This window comes from Pseudoliparis swirei, chromosome 9, assembly GCF_029220125.1.
Source record: "Pseudoliparis swirei isolate HS2019 ecotype Mariana Trench chromosome 9, NWPU_hadal_v1, whole genome shotgun sequence".
NCBI classification, from domain to species: domain Eukaryota; kingdom Metazoa; phylum Chordata; class Actinopteri; order Perciformes; family Liparidae; genus Pseudoliparis; species Pseudoliparis swirei.
In genome coordinates, this window is record NC_079396.1 from 13,297,372 (window position 1) to 13,315,978 (window position 18,607).

Sequence of the window (18,607 nt, forward strand, 5' to 3'; positions counted from 1 at the left end):
ATGGCCCCCAGCGCAGCCAAAATGTATGCCACTTTGTGAGAGAGCACGGGCTCGAGCGAGCTTGATGTCATTGAAAAGAAGGTAAGAAGAATGGAAAGCAACGAAACGCACACCCCTCAGTGCAAGTTATTAGACCGTGTACCGCGTACCGTGTAGTAGGGCACTGACGTTTTCCAAGGGCTGATATGAATTTCCCTAATTCAAAGCCTGATTGGCTACGGATTCCAAATGGGAAAATAAATCGAGATGCAAACTTTGTGTGAAATCGTCTAACCTTTCCAACACGGAGGAGGCGGCCATATGCAAGGGTAGTCTTCGTCTTGAAGTATGGAATTTTTAAATAAAAAAACGTTTCCGTACCCTGTGATCTTCTGAGAGAAATGCCAAACATATAGAAGCTGCATCAGCAAACTGAGTCAGGGCCTTTATACTTTTCTCTGCATTCAGCACTGTTCATATTTCTACAGGGGTCATCAGCTGTTTGAAGGCATCGATTATTATTGATAGAGTCACTTTAATATCTATGTGAGTTGCACTTAACGCAAACAGAGAACACTGATGAGGTGTTGGCTCTGTAAACCAACTCAAGCAATGCACTGTGAGTAACATTTAGCTCCATAAGCAACTGCGGAAGCCAGAGCGATCACCAGAAAGATTGTTACAAATTCCTCCGTTGACTTTGGGGCATTAGTGCTCTGCAGACATTGTTATGTGACAGTAAATACAGATTGTAACAGTGACAGCTCTTCTGCTTATAACTCACTGTGAACTATAATCTGGTTTTAACAGGAACGCCAGAGTTCATGGCTCCAGAGATGTATGAGGAGCACTATGATGAGTCTGTGGATGTCTACGCCTTCGGGATGTGCATGCTAGAGATGGCCACTTCAGAATACCCCTACTCTGAGTGCCAAAATGCTGCTCAGATCTATCGCAAAGTCACAAGTGTGAGTCTCTTTGAATCTTATACAAACTCATTGCATTTGTGGTGATGACATGTGTAAACTTATTCTTTAATAATTTATTGAAGTGTGATCCAAACTCAATACATTCAATGATTAGATATCCCAGAACCTGATTCCATAATTTCTGCAGGGTATAAAGCCAGCCAGCTTTGATAAAGTGACTGATCCAGAAATCAAAGACATCATAGAAGCCTGCATTCGTCAGAACAAGAGTGAGAGGTGAGCAGGTCTAACTTTAATTACATAACATACTACATTGTCACAAGCTGAATTCCTGATCAGGATCATTAAATATGCTGATGCCTGTTTCATCATCCCTGCTCCTTTTGTTGTCTTTCCCTTGACAGACTTTCCATCCGAGACCTCCTGAACCATGCGTTCTTTGGGGAGGACACAGGGGTCCGGGTGGAGTTGGCAGAGGAGGACAGAGGCACCCAGGACTGTCTTGCTCTCCGGATTTGGGTTGAAGAGCCCAAGAAGCTTAAGGGGAAGCACAAAGACAACGAGGCCATCGAGTTCAGCTACGACCTGGAGAATGATAGCGCTGAGGAAGTGGCTCTAGAGATGGTGAGATACAGGTTCAATTTAGGCCAGAGTAGTCGAAAATGGTGTCCGTGGGAGGATCCAGTATGGGATAAGGTGGACCTGAAAGTTGCATTGATGCTTAAAAACTTGCATGAAGGTAATGAGGGAAATCCCTAATTTATCAGCCATTTCAAGGCACCTCAAGCTGACCTAGATTCCCTCAGCCTTCCTCTAGTCATTAATCTCTCTCTCTCTCTCTCTCTCTTCTCTCTCTCTCAGGTGAAGTCAGGATTCTTCCATGAGAGTGATGCCAAGGTGGTGGGAAAATCCATCCGCGACCGTGTAAATCTGATAAAAAAGTCACGGGAGCGTCGACAGCAGCAGCTCTTCCAGCAGCAAGGCGTCAAAGAAAAAAGAGACCCCACTCTCACCTCCTCCAACTTTCCTCATCCATCCTGCCCATCCTCACTGGGGCCAGGGGCAGCTGGACAGACTGGAGGAGAAGGAAGAGGGCAGGAGTCTGAGGAGCTGCCTGTAGTGGACCGGCATGTCAGGCAGCAACATATTTTCAGTGGAACAAACCTGAGTCTGCCAGGTAGAGTATGCCTCTTAATTATATATTTCATACAACAGTATTTTGTAAGAGTGGTACGCTATGAATTAATACGCTTTTACATTTCTTCTTTTTTTTAATCCACTTTGAAGGTGAGAGCATTGAGTGTGCCAGCTGTGAATCTTATGCAAGTGGACAGAGCCAGTTGTATTCCCAACAAGGGGAATCATACACCCGCTCCCAGAATACTCTCCCCCCTACGGCATCTGTACGTTTAGACGTTGTTTTCTTCACACCAAGCTGATGAATTGATCACTGTTTGAAATATTGGTCTTGATATATCACATTGTTTATTAACTATTTTCTTGCTCTTCAGAGTACTGGTGCATTGACTCAAATGCTCCCAATTGGTGAGAGTGGAAGTGTACCAAATGTGCCTATTGGTCAGAGCGTTAGTATGTCCAACATGTCCGTAGGCCAAAGTGGAGGAGGCCCTGTTGGTCAGACATATCTTCAGCCCAGTACCATGGTTCCACAGGTCTCAAGTATCCCACAACAATATTTTCAGGTGAAAATGATGATGAAACTAATTAGTATTCAAATGAAACCCATATATTTATACTGTGGCTACAACATGTATTATTATTTTCAATGTAAGTAAAGCTATGGTTCCAATACTTAATCAAATGTTGGGCTCTTTACTCTTTAATACCTATTTACCTAACCACAAATCATCCTGTTAATGGTCAAAGATAGACCATCTGATTGTATGTTGTACAGGGTTTCCCCCAGGGGATTAGTTAGTTGGTAATATGTAATGGTGAAATTACCTCTCAATTAACCCTTGTGTTGCCTTCGGGTCATTTTGACCCGATTCAATATTTAACCCTCCTGTCGCCTTCGGGTCAATTTGACCCGATTCAATGTTTAATGTCGGTGTTCTTTCGGGAGTCAACAAACAAACATAAAGTACCTCACACTTAAACTTGGAAAACAATATTAATTCTAATAATTTTCTGGAGATTTTAATAGCTGGGGTCATATTGACCTCAAGGGTAAAATATGTTAGTAAATATAAAGGTAACAGGAGGGTTAAACATTGAATCGGGTCATATTGACCCGAAGGCGACAGGAGGGTGAAACATTGAATCGGGTCAAATTGACCCGAAGGCAACACAAGGGTTAAACATACTGTATAGACTTGCCATGTGAAATTAATGTTTTACTTTATTAAATTGTACTAAATTCTTTGGACACATCTTTGCAGTCTATTTTCAGGTGAGGCAGCCTATCTGCGCCGTAAACCCATGTGGGAAACCCTGTTCTATAACATTAATTGTGTGGATAATTTATCCTCCCTGCCAAAGCTAATTCTTACCTAATTTTTTCACCACTTTCTTTTCCCTCTTCATTCAACATCAATCATCATTCTGTCATTACCACTGAGTAGTCACAAACATTCCCATCAGATTCATTTCAAACTGCCACCCCCCATGGGTCATTGGCCCCCTCACTGTCATACATACCTGTTACCCCACAAGCACCCATTAATGTTCTCACTACATCCATATCAGTCAATGATCCTGCTGGACTCGGGGGGACCATTGTGCCCCTCGCTCTGCAGACCCAACCCCCTGCCACTCCCATGCAGCTCACTGACATCATTCCCCAGGCAGCACCCCAGCAAACACAGCCTGTCATGACCCCTCAGCAGACTATTGTCCAACAACAACAGATAGGGATGGATCCCCAGAACACCACCTTTCAGCAGCAGCTGCAGCAGCAAATGGAGGCCCAGGCTGCTCTACTCGAACAACAACACGTTAATGCGACTCAGCCACCAACGGAACATCATCCACAGAGCCTTTCAGCTGTAGCTGTCCAGAAACATCAACATGAGCCTCAGCAGCAGATCTATGTACAGCAACCTGCTCCACCTGTTCACGCAACTCCTCAGCAGCAAGTAATACCTAGCCACACAGCGATGGAGCAGCGAGCGATGCCATTGCCACAGCAGGGGGAACAGACCATGATACAACCACAACTGCAACAACAGTTTCAGAAAACTCTGTTACAACAGCAACAAGCTTTATTGCTCGAGCAACATCAGACGTTCGTCCAGCAACAGCTTGATCAGCAGCAACAAAAAACCCTGCTTCAACAGCAGCAACAACAACAGGCCCAACTACAACAACAGCAACTGGAGCAGCAGCAAGCACTTATACATAAGCACTTGTTGGATCAACAACAGCAGCAATCTCTTATTCTACAGCTACAAGAAGAGCAGCAGCAACACCAAGGTCTAGTACCACAACAAGCAATTGTACAACATCAGTCAGAGCAGCAGCAACAGCAGCCTCCTTCACAGCAAAATCAGCCTAATCCGTTTTATCAACAAATTGTACAACACCAAAGTGGAATACAAACAGAACCAGAGAAGCAACAACAAAGTGAACAACAGCAGCAACAACTTGTATTACAGCAGCAACCCCAGCAGACTCAACAGCAAGCAGAACAATTGCCTCAGCAAGCCTTACTCCGACAAATGGAACAAGAACAGCAGCAAGCACTGACACAACAGCACCTGCAACAGCAAGCTGTTTTACAACAGCATCAGCTACAACAGAAAGCTCAGCTCCAGCAACAGCAACATGAGCAGCAACAAGTGCAACTCAAACAGCAGATCGAGCAGCAGCAGCAAGCCCTGTTGCAACAACAGTTTGAGCAACAGTGTCAGCAACAAGTCCTGTTACAACAACAACAAGCAGAGAGATTGCAGCAACAGGCTTTGATACAGCATCAGATTCTAGAGCAGCGGCAACAAGCAGCCATTATTCAACTTCAGCAAACTGAGAAGCAAGAGGCTGTCCCTATTCCCCAAAGTAACAGTAAGCAGCAGATTCAGCAGCAACCAACTGATGTGCAGCACACGAGCATCCCAAAACTAAACGCCACTCAGATTACACCTCATGTCGCTCTCACTCAGCATCAAGTGATGGATCAACAGCAGCAAGCAGCATTGATTCAGCAGCAGCAAGCATGTGTTGCCCAGCCGCAGCATCAAACCTCTGTCATGGAACCTCATATGCCAGCCGGCACTGAGCTGATTCAGCACCAAACTCAAAGATTATCACAGTCCCAGGTCCCCATGGCCATTCAGACTACGCACATCCCTGTTCAGACGTCTGCTGTTATCCCAGCTCAAGTCATTACCCAGCCAGGACAAAGTGAGAACCAGAACCAGTGCCCAGTCCAATTTATCGCCCAGTCCACAGGCCAAGTAGCTCAGGATCAAGTACCTCCTGCGGCAGTGATCCAGCAACAGACTCACGTCATCCAGACCCAGCAAATTCCTCAACAGACTAATTACCCAGCACCTGCCACACTCACACAGAGCCAGGTAACTGCTCCACCATTAATCCAGACTCAGCCACCTCATGGTCAGGGCCCAACTGTGGACATTCAGATGATGAGTCAGCAAAACCAAGGTCTAGTCCAGCCTCCAGCTGCATTTACCTCAATTCCCAATCAAATCCAACATGAGACTCTTCAGCCAAAGGCTCAAATGCCAGGACTCATGCAGACCCAGCTCCAGCAACAAACTCATGGCCAGTCACCAAGCCAGATGCATGCTCAGGCTACTGCTGTCCTTCTGACCCCTCAGTATGTCTCTCAGCCTACCCACCAAGCCATGCCATCTGTACAACAAGATGCAACTCATATTACACAACAGCCGCAGCAACAAGAGCCAGTTCTACAGTTTCATCAGATGATTATGTCTCCTGGCTCCGCTGAAGGTACTGGAACAACAACCGATAGTCTCAATTCTATAGTTGACCCTGCAAACTTTGTTGCGATTCCTCATCCTGTGCCGCAGGTGGGACACGACTATGTTCAAGCCCAAACAACACTACATCCAGTTGTTCAGCAGCACCCCCCAGGAGGCTCTGCTGGCCCTTCAGTCATTCAGTCCATCTCCCAGCCTCCTGTGCCTCAGTCTGCTGTGCAATACCAGCAACAGCTACAGAAGCTTTCTCAAACGCAGCAACCATTAGCTCCACCTCCTGCACAGGCCCAGTTACTCGCACAGCCCATCCAAACTCCCATCGAGCAACCTCTTCCAATGAAGCAGAATATGATTGCCCTTGACGAGGGTCAGCTGCTCTCACAATTTCCACCTGCTGCACATCTGATGACCGCTCCTTCTGCACAGGCAGTGGCAGGTGCCCCTCCGTCTCTGCAGCACCAGGCCAAGCAGATGCTGCCAGCTCACACACATTCACAAACCAGCATTCAGGGCCAAGCAAACTCCCAAATGCAGACACATGGTCAGATACAGGCTCATGCTCACACTGAGACACCTCTAGCTGAACAACCTGTGCTACCCCATGCTGTCTTCCCTGCACAACAAATGCCCCTCAGCCCGTCTCATACCTCATGTCCCCCAACATCGCTCCCATTTCTCCCATTCCTACCATCCCACTATCCTGCTGCTTTCCCTGTGCCAGAGCTGCCTCCATCTCCGCCAGCGGCCCAGGTAACCTTACCAGGGCAGGCCGACTTTATACCCACCACCCATCCACCTGTCACTGCTCTTCAATCGCTTGACTCTAACGCCCCCAAACTATCCCAAGCCTCGCTGCAAGACTGTGACCTTTCCCTGCTGGGCATTGCTCAGGTACAGGAAGAATGAAAGTGTGCTGTATTAATTATAAAATGTGTTGACAGAATGATTGAGAGTATTTAATTATATGAAAAGGCTTTAACTTTGTCTTTTTAATTTAAACTAACAATTGTTAAATGTTAAAACATCAGTATATGCATTACACAGTATATTTGTTATTAAATGCAATATCCATTATTACATTATAGCTTTACTTGCATCTGATCAGTTGCGAATGTTTGTTTTTGTGTGTCTTTTGTTCTTTATATCTGTGTATTTGTGAATGTTTTCATGTTACTCTTCAGGATGGTCTGTACCTGTCGAGTACAGAACGTCATTCTTCTTCATTAGGGTATGTCTGATATCGTTACTGTCTGACGTTAACTCTGTTTTCTCGATTATTCTGGTTGCATGTCCAATCACTCAGTATGTTCATTCGTCATGATACACACTATGAGAACTGATAAGGACAGGTTCGAAAAGCTTTCATTTGAAAGCAGCTTAAAAGGGCAAACACATTTAGATGTTCAGTCCAATTACACTGGACAAATATCAGAACATTTTAGTAGCTTGCTAATGCAAGTTCCAAGTCAGACTCACATAACTCTTAATTAATGAATGCCACATATTAATGAGAAAGTGCACATTTGTAATATTTGATCATTTGTCTAATCCCCACTTTAAAATTGCCATATAAGGCTGCCTGTTTTATTCACAAAAATATCAAATAACGCAATAGGAGGTTGTTTTTCAGTGTCAGTAGTTAGAGGTTCCAAACTTATACGAACATAGTACACTTAACAACAACACTTTATTAGAGCAGAGCTGCACTGTGACATAAATAAAGCGAGTTAGTTGCTTTACTGAAATATGTCAATACAAATCTGGAATAAATTCAATTAAATTATCAGTAAATTGGCATCACAGGATTATATGTCAAACTGAATATAGTTTTGCATTAAGACTGCATATGTTGCATATTTTATTGACTGAAAAAGGCATATTTAAACTCAAGTTAAAGGTAAAGTTAGCATTTTTTGCACTGTGGAGAAAAGCAGACCTGTGTTTGCACATGTAGGACTCACACGACATGTCTGGACCACAGAAGAGAAACTTAGTGCATACCACATATTCTTATAAATAACTTGAACCAGTTTGCAGGAGGAGTTCTTGCACGAGGCCTCATAGTGTAGTCTCTTCACACAAACCTGTATAATGCATTTACATTCATGTGTTTTGTGTTGTAAATGCACAGTATGCTGTTAACAAATCTATGTATTACATATGCACATTTCCAGAGACTTACAGACAATGCAGTTACACTACCACTTTATCACCCACAGGTCTGTTCCAGCTAATGGAGAGGAAACATTTCAGCTGTTAGCCAATGGGAAGTTTGAGAAATTAAAGACTCAAAGGAATGCTTCCTCTCAGAGGCCTGAGAAAATGTCACATCAGTTTCAACTGAGCATGCTCCAGGTGAAAAAAACTGCAACAAATAACCCCCTGTATTGCTAATCATGTGTACAAATAGATTTGTTGAAAATGACAACTATATAATGTGCATGTGTGCTGTCCCCCCCCCCCCCTCCCAGGTGTCAGGCAGTGGAGACAATATGGTGGAATGCCAGTTGGAAACCCATACCAACAAGATGGTGACATTTAAGTTTGACATCGAAGGGGATGCCCCAGAGGACATAGCAGACTACATGGTAGACTGCTCATTTCTTACCATTGTCTGAATTACTTTTTCAAAAGTAGTCATTCTACGCATAAATATATTTCTGTTTGGTTGCATTTTGTTTTTAGGTGGAGGAGGACTTTGTCCTTGATGTAGAGAAAGAGAAATTTGTTGAAGATCTTAGAGGCATAGTTAAGAAAGCTCACGAAATTCTTGAAACACATTCACAGGTAGATTGATTTCTATATTTCCATCTATAACCTTCTTTCCACTCTAAATTGTTCAATGGATTTAAATATGTATGTCTTTATTAGACTGGATCATCTGAACAGTTACATATGAGCACTTCCACTAGCTCTTCAGGTGAGTTATGGATATATTGTTTCTTTGTCACGTAAAAGTGTCATTACAGTATGCACAAATGCTGTACTTATTATATACTGTTATGTGTTGTAAAATGTCTTTATGGTTTTCAGTGGACTCAGTGCCCCATTCCTCTCCAGTGGGACGCTGGCGCTTCTTTATAAACCAGACCATCCACCATAGAGACTCTCTCTCGAGTCAGGGAGCAGGCACGCCACCCCCCACTGCAGAGAGCAGGATACCACAGTCTCCTAAAACAGAAAGAGGTAAGCTCTACTGATGTCCCTTTGAATGCTATGGCTTTTTAATATGACTGACATGACAGCATAACAGAAACTAACAATGTGTTCCTCTCTGCGGCTGTAGAAAGTGAAGGATCCCAGAGTCTGGAGTCCTTGACGGGCATGGCCTTTCCCCCCCGCCCCCCTCTTTCTGCCACCTCCCCTCCCGTTTCAATTGTCTCAGCCCCTGCCTCCATTGTCCCCTCAGCCATCTCTGCCCCAGCTCCTCACACCACTGTCTTTGAAAGCATCTCTGCGCCCGCCTCCACTCTCGAGGCCTCTGTCACTGCTTTAGGTGGTCTTGAACCGCCAGTCCTCACCTCAGCTTCTATTGACCAAATGCGCACTGTTCCCTCATCAATAGCAATACCTGCTGCTGCTAACTACCCCACATTGTCCACTGCTCCTAATGTTGTGTTTCCCACACCCACCACCATTCTCCCTGATGCCATCACACCTCCTGGAAGCACTGGTTGCTCCACTGCAGGTCAAAGTATAGGGGATACAGTGACAACTGCTCCAAGGTCATGTGGGCCTGCAGCGGCCCGGTCGTCAAGCTCTTTTCATTCCCCTCCTCTTGCTGCTGCCGTGACCTCTTCTGCACTTAGCACACTTGGCATGGAGCAGCAGCAGACTCTCACTCAGATGGACAAACTAGTCTCACAACAATCGAAACTACCGCAGCCACGACTACAGCCTGCATTACAGCAACAGGTACCAGTAGTTCAACAGCAACTGCAGGCAATGCAGCTTGAACAACAGGCACAGCAGATACAGCGGGAAACAACACAGCAACAACAGCAATCTCAACATCAAGTGTACCAAGAACAAATTCAGCTGCAACAGTCTCTCCAGCAGTTACAACATCAGCAGCTAATGCAACAACAAATACCAATTCAACAACAGATGACTGAGGTGCAGATGTTTTCTCAGACAGGTCATACAGAGTTGTTACAACAGTCTGTGCCTCTTCAGTCGTTTCTGCCACCAATATCCCGACAGCAGACCCCACAATCCATTCTTCAACAGCAAACACCACAGTACACCCCACAGTTACAGCAGATACCGCAGCAGGTTATCGCCCCCCAAGCTGCTGTCGTGCCTCAACATCAGACCCATATTGATCACCAGCAGCAGCAACAGCTAAACTTGCATCGTACGATACACTTACAGCAACAGCAAATGGTGCAACAGCAGTTACAGCAGCAGCACCATCAGTTGTTTATGGGGGCTGTGGCTTTAACACCAGATCAGAGCCAAATGCTGCCCATGTCAATTAGTCAACAGTTTCTTCAACAACAGGCACAGCTAAGTGGTCAACCTGTACCGCAACAGCAGATTCCACAACAAACCCAGAACCCTGCTGAGCTGGTACAACAACATATACAGTCACAGAAACAGCTGCAGCCCTCTGAGCAGCAACACGAGACGGTTATAGCCATGGACACACCTCAGAAGCAGCAGCAGCAGTTTCCGCTGCAGAAGCAGTCCTGTTTACAGATATCTGAATCAGAAATGTCCACGGGAGAGACAAGCTTCACAGAGGACACGTGCAGTTACTCCGCCCCTTTTCAACCTTCCTCTGACTCCTCGCTGCCACCTCTCCATATGGGCACCGCTGAAGCCACCGTACCCGCTCTCTCCCTCACAATGACACCATCCCCTGCTCAGCCTTCCTCTGTGGCCGAGTCAGACAGTGAAGGCCCCCCCAAAATTGAATTTGTAGACAACCGCATAAAGACTCTGGATGAAAAGCTGAGGAACTTGTTATATCAGGAGTATAGTAGCGGGGCAGCCCCGGCCGGGGGAGCTGCCTCTGGCCCTACATCGACTGCCTCCACATCAGTAGGAGACGAGTCATCTGAGCCACAGTCGCTCCACCACTCGTCTTTTCTCCCACCTGCCTCCTCTTCAGATACCTCCCCTCACTCATCTTCCTCCTCTTCCTCCCCCACCACCTCCCGCTCCTCTTCTACCTCCCCTGACCCAGAGAGAGATGGCACAGGAGGGAAAGCTTCCTCGGAACGGCCCAGCTTTGCGGAGATGGGCCCCGTGGAACAGCAGCCTTGCCCATCTCTCCACTTCTCCTCTGCTTCGTCCACCATGCCTACCTCTCACCTGCCTCCCAGTCAGGATGAATCGGCTGGGCTCCAGCGTCCACCTGTACCAGGAGAACCAACCATTCTTGTGAGTGAAAACCACGGATGACATTTTCGATTGTTTTTATAAATGTTCTCTTTCATTGTACTCATACTGAATTAACTTTTTTTTTTACAAGTTCATATTTCAGTGTATTGACGTATTATTTGTTGAGGTTACATATTTGTGTCTCTCCGTTTTGAACTACTCTATGCCATTTTTAATTGTCTTAACTGTTCTAGGCTGTACCCCCATACTCTGATACCAGTACCACTGGAGACGCATCATGGCCCCCCAATCAGCAACCGATCCCCCTCCGGCATGAACACCAGAAGCACAATGCAGGAGGTGGATATATTGGCCTAAACCTGACATGTCCTAGTATCAGAAATCCTGTTAGCAAGAAATCCTGGACTCTCAAATTCAAAAACTGGGCATGCAAACTGCGCCACTCCGCCAGCTTGTTCAAGAAGCCCAGAGTCCAGCAAGGTAGCGTCCTCTTAGAGAGAGAGAACGAAAGAGAGAGAATGGGTTGTTGGGGCATGGACTTAAATCTAATATCTAGTACTAGTTTAACGTAGTAAAATAACCTTCTTAACCATCTGGAATTAATACCTGTTAATGTCAAATAATTTTAATATTTACAGCTAATTAATCTTGTTTTTGTTTATTGTAATGTGCTAATATTCTCCATGCAGTGTAAGTGTTGACATCACAACATACATTATTGTTTTGTTTTCTTTGTTTCTTTTCTTAATTCCTTTTTACTTATTTTAATTTTCTTAGCAGCCTTTCCTTTTGCATGGGTGCTCACCTTGGGGCGAGAACAGAGGAGAGTGGACGAGGGTTGAAGAATGGCACAGTGTCATTCCAGTGCAGATGAGCTCTGGAGTAACGCCCAGCAGTGCCCGTGACCATGACATACCCCTTCATATGACACCCCCCTTTTTTCACAAAATTCATAAGCACAGCCAGCAGCAACCATCTCACCTCCACATGTCGGCTCAGTGTAGACAGCACCATGCAGCTCACGTCATATCACAAATAAGATAGATGCTAAACTATTATTATGTAATCAGTTCAGAACATATATACACTTTCTATGTCAGCTCCTACAGAATAGCATTGCTCCATGAGACTCAACTGTATCCCAAAGTTGTAGTTGATGCATTCATGAAGATTACTTTCTCAATTGAATTATCTGTATAACATTTTGAGATAATGATACAAGTCCTAATTTCTAGTAAATATTGGGCATATTACCCAGGATTTATGAGTTACTACTAGTGTGCATGGGTAGGCTTTTCATACAGCTAAGATGTATCTCACTGTTCAAAGTATTTCATTCATCTTGCATGCATTTGTGTTTCTATGTTTAATATGTATAGGTGTAGCTTAGATCCTTTGCTACAAGTTCACCTGCATGACCGTGTATGTTATGTTCTACCCAAGTTACTAATAATGGATTGTTATCTGTAAGTAACACCTACATCAGGCTCCATATGTCTATGTTGAGTTTAAATGATGCAGTGACTATCCATGGACTTACTTTGCTAATGTAGTAATCCCAAATATCAAACACACTGAACATTATCACTGTGGATCTTTGCTCGGATCTCTAAGTGATATTGGGCTTTGTTGTCTTGTATATGAAAGGGAATATATGGTGAGAATGAGAGAGTGGATGTGGGGGTGGGTGGGGGTACAGTGTTGTAAACATTCAACTGCCATTTCACACTGTGTTTTCTTTTAATTAATCTACTATCATTTTGTTTGTAATGAAACAAGCATTTACCACCCCGTCCCACACGCCCATTACACATCTCTTAAACATGATTTTTTTACATCCACAAAAAAACATGTATTCTTCATATTGTTTTGTTGTTTATAGTTTAAGAAAATGACGGCCACACAACTCAACATATAATTATACATTTCACATACCTGCATGCAAGTCATAACGTTGATGATGTGTGACATTGATGGGTGTGCCTTTGTGTTCGTGCCCCATGTCTCCATGTGCGTATGTGTCTCTGTCATACACATTTTCTGTGTCTTTGTGTGTGTGTGTGTGTGTGTGTCTACCTTGTCATGTATGTGCTCTTTATACTTGTGTCTCTGTGTTCCTGTCTCTGGGTCCGTGTCTCCCCTTTTTGTTTTTCATCGCTGTCTTTTTATCAGATGGAAGTTCCAGCAGTCAGACACTTAGAGAGGAGAAGGAGGCACCACAGCCAAATCCACTTCATTCAGACAAAGGACGATTTCGGGTAGGAGCCAAACTGCTGATTTGATCTTTGCTACTCAATTAGTCTGAATAGTCATTGCAGTCTGGACGGGCCAGTAATGCGTCCTCTGCCATCAGGTGACTCCAGTGACCCAGTCCTCCTCCCCGAAGGCTGCGCCATCAGGCCATGGTAGCACTCACAGGAAAGTGGGCCGCTTCTCTGTAACCCAGGCTGAGACCAAGAAAGAGCACGGGAAGACTGACAGCGCCCCGGTGTCTCCTAATTTGGAGAGGGAGAGGAGGAGATCTCGGGCGAAGGACGGAGAGAAAGATGAAAGTAAGAAGACCCCAGCATTGTTTCACATGCCTCGAGGTCATGGACACAGCCACTCACCCCTGGGCAGCAGCGATGATGATGAGTGTGAGCTGGATGATGAAGACCTGAGAAAAGAACTACACAAGCTCAGAAAGAAGTAAGTCAGTGAAGGGAAAGATTTAACATCATTATTTCAGAGTTCACAAGATATGTGTCTATTCATTAATTACATGTTCTCTCTCATGTCTCCATTAGTTGTTGTATCTTGGCTTTATAAGAAATGTGTAAAGTCTTTCTACCCTTTTTTGTTTTGCATATTCATTGCTATTTTTTTTCCATCCTCATTTTCAGTTCATGATTTTACTGAATCTTTCCCCACCTGCTGCTCTGTGTTTTGCATCTCTTCCTCTGCAGGCACATCAAAGAGGTGGTATCCCTTCAGTCCCACCAGAACAGAGAGCTGCAGGAGCTGTACGGTCAGCTTCGTTCCCTCAAAGACCAACGCTATAGTCTGCCTGTGTCTTTGTCCCGAACAACTCCTCTTCCCATGGGACCACCTGTGATGTCTCCTCGAAGGCCCAGGCCAGGCAAAATCAAACTCCGGCCCCGGCCTCACTCTCACATGGATAACAACGGAGTTACACACTCGGGTACACACTTTTATGAATGATTTCCCTTTCTATTCTTCTGTTGCTTGCTTTCTGTTTGAATGTTTCTTGTATCTCCCGTCTAGGGATTCAGCAGTCAAGTAGTTTCTCAGGTGGTGAACAGAGTAGACTGCTTCTATACTGCAACCAAGAGCACTGCACATCACTGCCTGCTAAAAGAGGTACCGTTTGTCATCAATATATCAGAACAACACATAATGTTGTGACAATCAGTGGTGTGATACGTGCCCTCCTTTTTCCACAGATCACAGTCCTCTTAGAAAAAGCACATTCACAGATGAACTGCACAAACTCGTTGATAATTGGACGAAGGATACGATGGGCCCCGCTCCGCCCAAGCCTTCGCTGAATCAAATTAAGCAGATTCAGCAGGTGCAGGAGTTGGGAGGCTGGAGTCAGCCGACTGAGGTAGGACTATGTAGCATGCCTTCACTTTTAATACTGTATGAATATGACCTTCAATATATGATCAGAGGGATAGTTAATGTGTTATCATACATACAGTGGAGAAGGTTTTGCTTTTCCAAAAGAAGCTAAACATTATTTAGTTGGTTCTAATGTGGAGTAGCAAAAAGATTTGGGCAGAAATAAAGAGACATTGTTCCGAGAGCCAACAGTACCAACACATTATTATTGCCCTGTAATATTCCCTCAATACTCATGACTATATTCCATACAGGTGGCTCCACCAGGTTGGTTTCCAGTGGCACCACTGAACCCCCAGGCCCCCCCAACCTCTTCCAGCTTGCCTGTGGCAGCCCCTTCCCAAGACACAGGTGGAGGAAGCCTGTCCACCCTGCACTCTCCAGGACCACAACCTCAAACGCACATGGCTCAAGTTCCACAGATGCAGCAAAGTTTACACCTCCATCAGTCTCTCCCCCTCCAGCAGATGACCTATCAGCAGTCCCCACTCCGCCAGCAGATACCGCAGCCCCAAATGCAAACACCCATACAGTCCCAATCTCCGTCACAGACTCAACCCATCACCCAACTGCCACCACCTCAAGTCCAACCACCACTGCCTTCCCAAATGCCCACATCTCTAGTGTCCACGGCCAGTGGCACAACTGCACCTACAGATAGCATTGCTGCTATCGGGGGGGCATTATGTTCATGTTCCTCACCCTCTTCAACCTCTTCCTCCTCTTGCTCTACTGCTGCTCTACCTTCCAGTGCCAAAATTCCCCCAACAGCCCCCACTTCTACACTTCCTCTGGGACAGAAATGAAACGGTGAAAAGGTGAACATCGAGGTCAATGTAAAGGTGCAAGAGATGAAAATACGAAGAGGATCAGGACGTAAAGCAGATTCCTTTGGAGTGCTTGTTCTGTGTATGCATGAGAGAGTTGAGACTGCAATGAATATATATAATACCAGTGTACTTTTGGATGAGATGGGAAGTGAATGCGAGAGATGATAGATTATAGTATGGACAGACAGGGGGTAACATGGAACACAGAGGCTGGGGTTTATGAATCATGATATGTTTGTGTGTTGAGATGTATACATTCTTAAATGTATGGTTGTGTGTTTATGAGTGTGAGTGTTCATGAAGTATCCAAGTACATATCCCTTGTGTCCTTTTACAGGAATTAACATTCACGTTTATGTTTTCAAATCTCCTCAATCTCTCCCTAAGCAGAGATAATAAGGACATACGTTTTGACAGTGTGTTTAATTTGTCAATGCTTACATTAAAAGGACTATCAATTTTAAAAGTGCAATTAGTAATGGTCAAAATTGATCAGCATGTATTGTATGGATGTGTCTGTAAGGCATAACATATTTTTGTAGAGGCACAATGAAAAACCAGAGACATAGAGGATCTTCTCATAACCATGACATGAAACTGAATGCCGACAGCACAAGGTGTTTCAATGGGCAACGAAAAGATCCAGACCACGTTAGTCGAGAAAGGTAAAGTTATCTACCACAATGCGACCAACCACACTCTTGCAGTGTTGTTCACTGGTACAGCATGTGCTTCATTTTTATTCTTTTATGTTTAACAATTGTAACATACTGAGTGATGGGATATAAATTCAGATCAATTAATGATATGATGGTACATTTAAATATGCCATCTGTATTCAGTGGATACCTGGATACACTCAGCCCAAGCATGCATTACCTCATGACTAACTTGCCAGACTGCAAACTGCTTGCACTTGCTGTAAATACATGAATCTCACATTTACTATTTGCACCAGTCATGAGTAAATGTGCTTTCAGTGCATTTGACATTTTTGCTTTCAGTTTGAGCTCTGCAATCAAGGTGTCATGCTAAGGGAGAAGATGAAAATTACATTTTTTTAAACTGCCAAGTTACTATTGTCTGGGGAGACCATATGAGTTACACCCATATTGCCTTTTGAATTGACTGCATTTGTTTGTGGGTGTGTGAGTGTATATATTTTTTCTGTGTGACAAAGCTTTGTGATAGTTGCATGGTATGAAATTGCATCCCTGTTTCTTTCATTCAAATGTGATTGTACCCAACCTAAAATGTGTAATATTTTGGGCTTGTTTCCTTGCTTGAGAGGTTAGGCCATATACTAGATGTAAGCCTGACATCGTTCTCAGAACCTCACTTGCCTATTTGCCAACTTTGTTTGGCGCTGGACAAATTCCTTGTTTCAATTGTGAACTATTTAGTCTCTGACCATAGGCTGTCAGTGTGAATGCATAAGTGTGGGCCATAATTGTGCTTTATGCACACTGCAAAAGGTTTACTCAAGTCAGAAATGTCCTATTCCTCTATTTCTATAACACTTAATTTGTAGATGCAGCGATACACAGAGTATTATATCAGCAGTGGATATATTACTGTACATTTTATTTGGTTATCAGTGCGATTAGCCAAACACACATTTGGCCAACAACAGTCAGGCGTTTTTTTTTGGCATAATAAATAGCCTGCAGTCAAAGCCACATTTGCGTTTTATTAATGATTACAAAACTATGTGCTACTGAAAACAACATATTGTTCTGGTTGATGAAGACTGCTTACATGGGAGTGAAACACATTTAAAACATGAATGTTTAATGAGGAAGAGTTTCTGCTAAAGGGTACGGTGGTTCAAAAATGACATAATATAGAATATAACACCATCTTTCTGTATTTTTCAAGACAACCCACTTTGTCACAGATATGTAGTTAATTATTAGTGAAGGTGAGATTCTGTGCTGTCATGTATGATACTAACATGTTGACTGCAAACTACAGCTTAATGATCATGATTCATGATGTGGAGCTGGCTTTGTCCTTGAAGTGTTACCAAAATGTTATCTAAAAGATAAAGAATATTTTTGTATTTTGAAATGGGGTTGTACAAATTGTCAAATTGTTTTTTTCATTATTATTAATCTGAGGTTATTTGAAACTAGAAAACACTGGTTTTCATCTGTGTTTACATGGGACTTCCCTATCTTGATATATCCTGAGTCCTGACAGGCCAGGGTCTTATAAGAATATAGTGAGAGATACATAACACACTTACACACGTCTTCCTATTAGGCTGCAGTTCAGATTTAATTTACTCACAAATGAATGCAACACAAATCCAGGGAGTCCCACAATGACATGACTGAGAACCAATGATAAAAGGACATTTGGGCAGAGTAACCTCTAAAAATAAAGTATGTTGCTGGTGATATAGCTTCTGTAAATTGCAACTAATTCAACCGTTGATTTTATTTATGTTTTGTAACTAATCAAAATAAATGATGTAAAACATCAAAGTAAATTGGTGTGTGGATTTTGTAACAATATTTAGCTTGACAAAACCGGATCCTGCAATTACTTCATTTATTTCCGTTATGGTTACTGTTGTTCAATCAGTTCATCCTCAACACAACAAGATGGAGACAGCTGTACAACATTCAAAGCCATATGCCAAAATACCACATGCCACATTCCCAACTATTAGGTGGCACATTAAACTTCATCAGACGTCCACATTACATACATTTTCAAATCCCCCAATATATATAATACAGGACTGTCTCAGAAAATTAGAATATTGTGATAAAGTTCTTTATTTTCTGTAATGCAATTAAAAAAACAAAAATGTCATGCATTCTGGATTCATTACAAATCAACTGAAATATTGCAAGCCTTTTATTCTTTTAATATTGCTGATTATGGCTTACAGCTTAAGAAAACTCAAATATCCTATCTCTAAATATTAGAATATCATGAAAAAGTATACTAGTAGGGTATTAAA

The 18,607-nt window shown here is 43.6% G+C and overlaps 1 protein-coding gene across 8 annotated transcripts in view; it reads left to right on the top strand.

Annotated features, from left to right (window-relative positions):
* Positions 1-18,456, top strand: part of si:dkey-151g10.3 (serine/threonine-protein kinase WNK3) — a 38,231-nt gene extending 19,775 nt beyond the window's left edge. The window contains exons 5-25 of one of the 8 annotated variants that reach the window (XM_056422569.1): positions 790-947; positions 1,096-1,184; positions 1,313-1,532; positions 1,770-2,085; positions 2,196-2,311; positions 2,420-2,611; positions 3,494-6,721; positions 7,012-7,058; positions 8,050-8,185; positions 8,302-8,418; positions 8,516-8,617; positions 8,702-8,750; positions 8,864-9,016; positions 9,117-11,218; positions 11,413-11,659; positions 13,352-13,437; positions 13,533-13,867; positions 14,125-14,360; positions 14,444-14,539; positions 14,623-14,786; positions 15,058-18,456. In XM_056422569.1, the coding sequence (XP_056278544.1) occupies positions 790-947; positions 1,096-1,184; positions 1,313-1,532; positions 1,770-2,085; positions 2,196-2,311; positions 2,420-2,611; positions 3,494-6,721; positions 7,012-7,058; positions 8,050-8,185; positions 8,302-8,418; positions 8,516-8,617; positions 8,702-8,750; positions 8,864-9,016; positions 9,117-11,218; positions 11,413-11,659; positions 13,352-13,437; positions 13,533-13,867; positions 14,125-14,360; positions 14,444-14,539; positions 14,623-14,786; positions 15,058-15,609 (8,741 nt within the window). In that variant the 3' untranslated portion in view covers positions 15,610-18,456. Of the gene's footprint in view, positions 1-789; positions 948-1,095; positions 1,185-1,312; positions 1,533-1,769; positions 2,086-2,195; positions 2,312-2,419; positions 2,612-3,493; positions 6,722-7,011; positions 7,059-8,049; positions 8,186-8,301; positions 8,419-8,515; positions 8,618-8,701; positions 8,751-8,863; positions 9,017-9,116; positions 11,219-11,412; positions 11,660-13,351; positions 13,438-13,532; positions 13,868-14,124; positions 14,361-14,443; positions 14,540-14,622; positions 14,787-15,057 lie in introns of those variants that run through there. The other 7 variants (XM_056422571.1, XM_056422573.1, XM_056422570.1 and 4 more) reach the window with 7 other exon arrangements.
* The last annotated feature ends 151 nt before the right edge of the window (positions 18,457-18,607 follow it).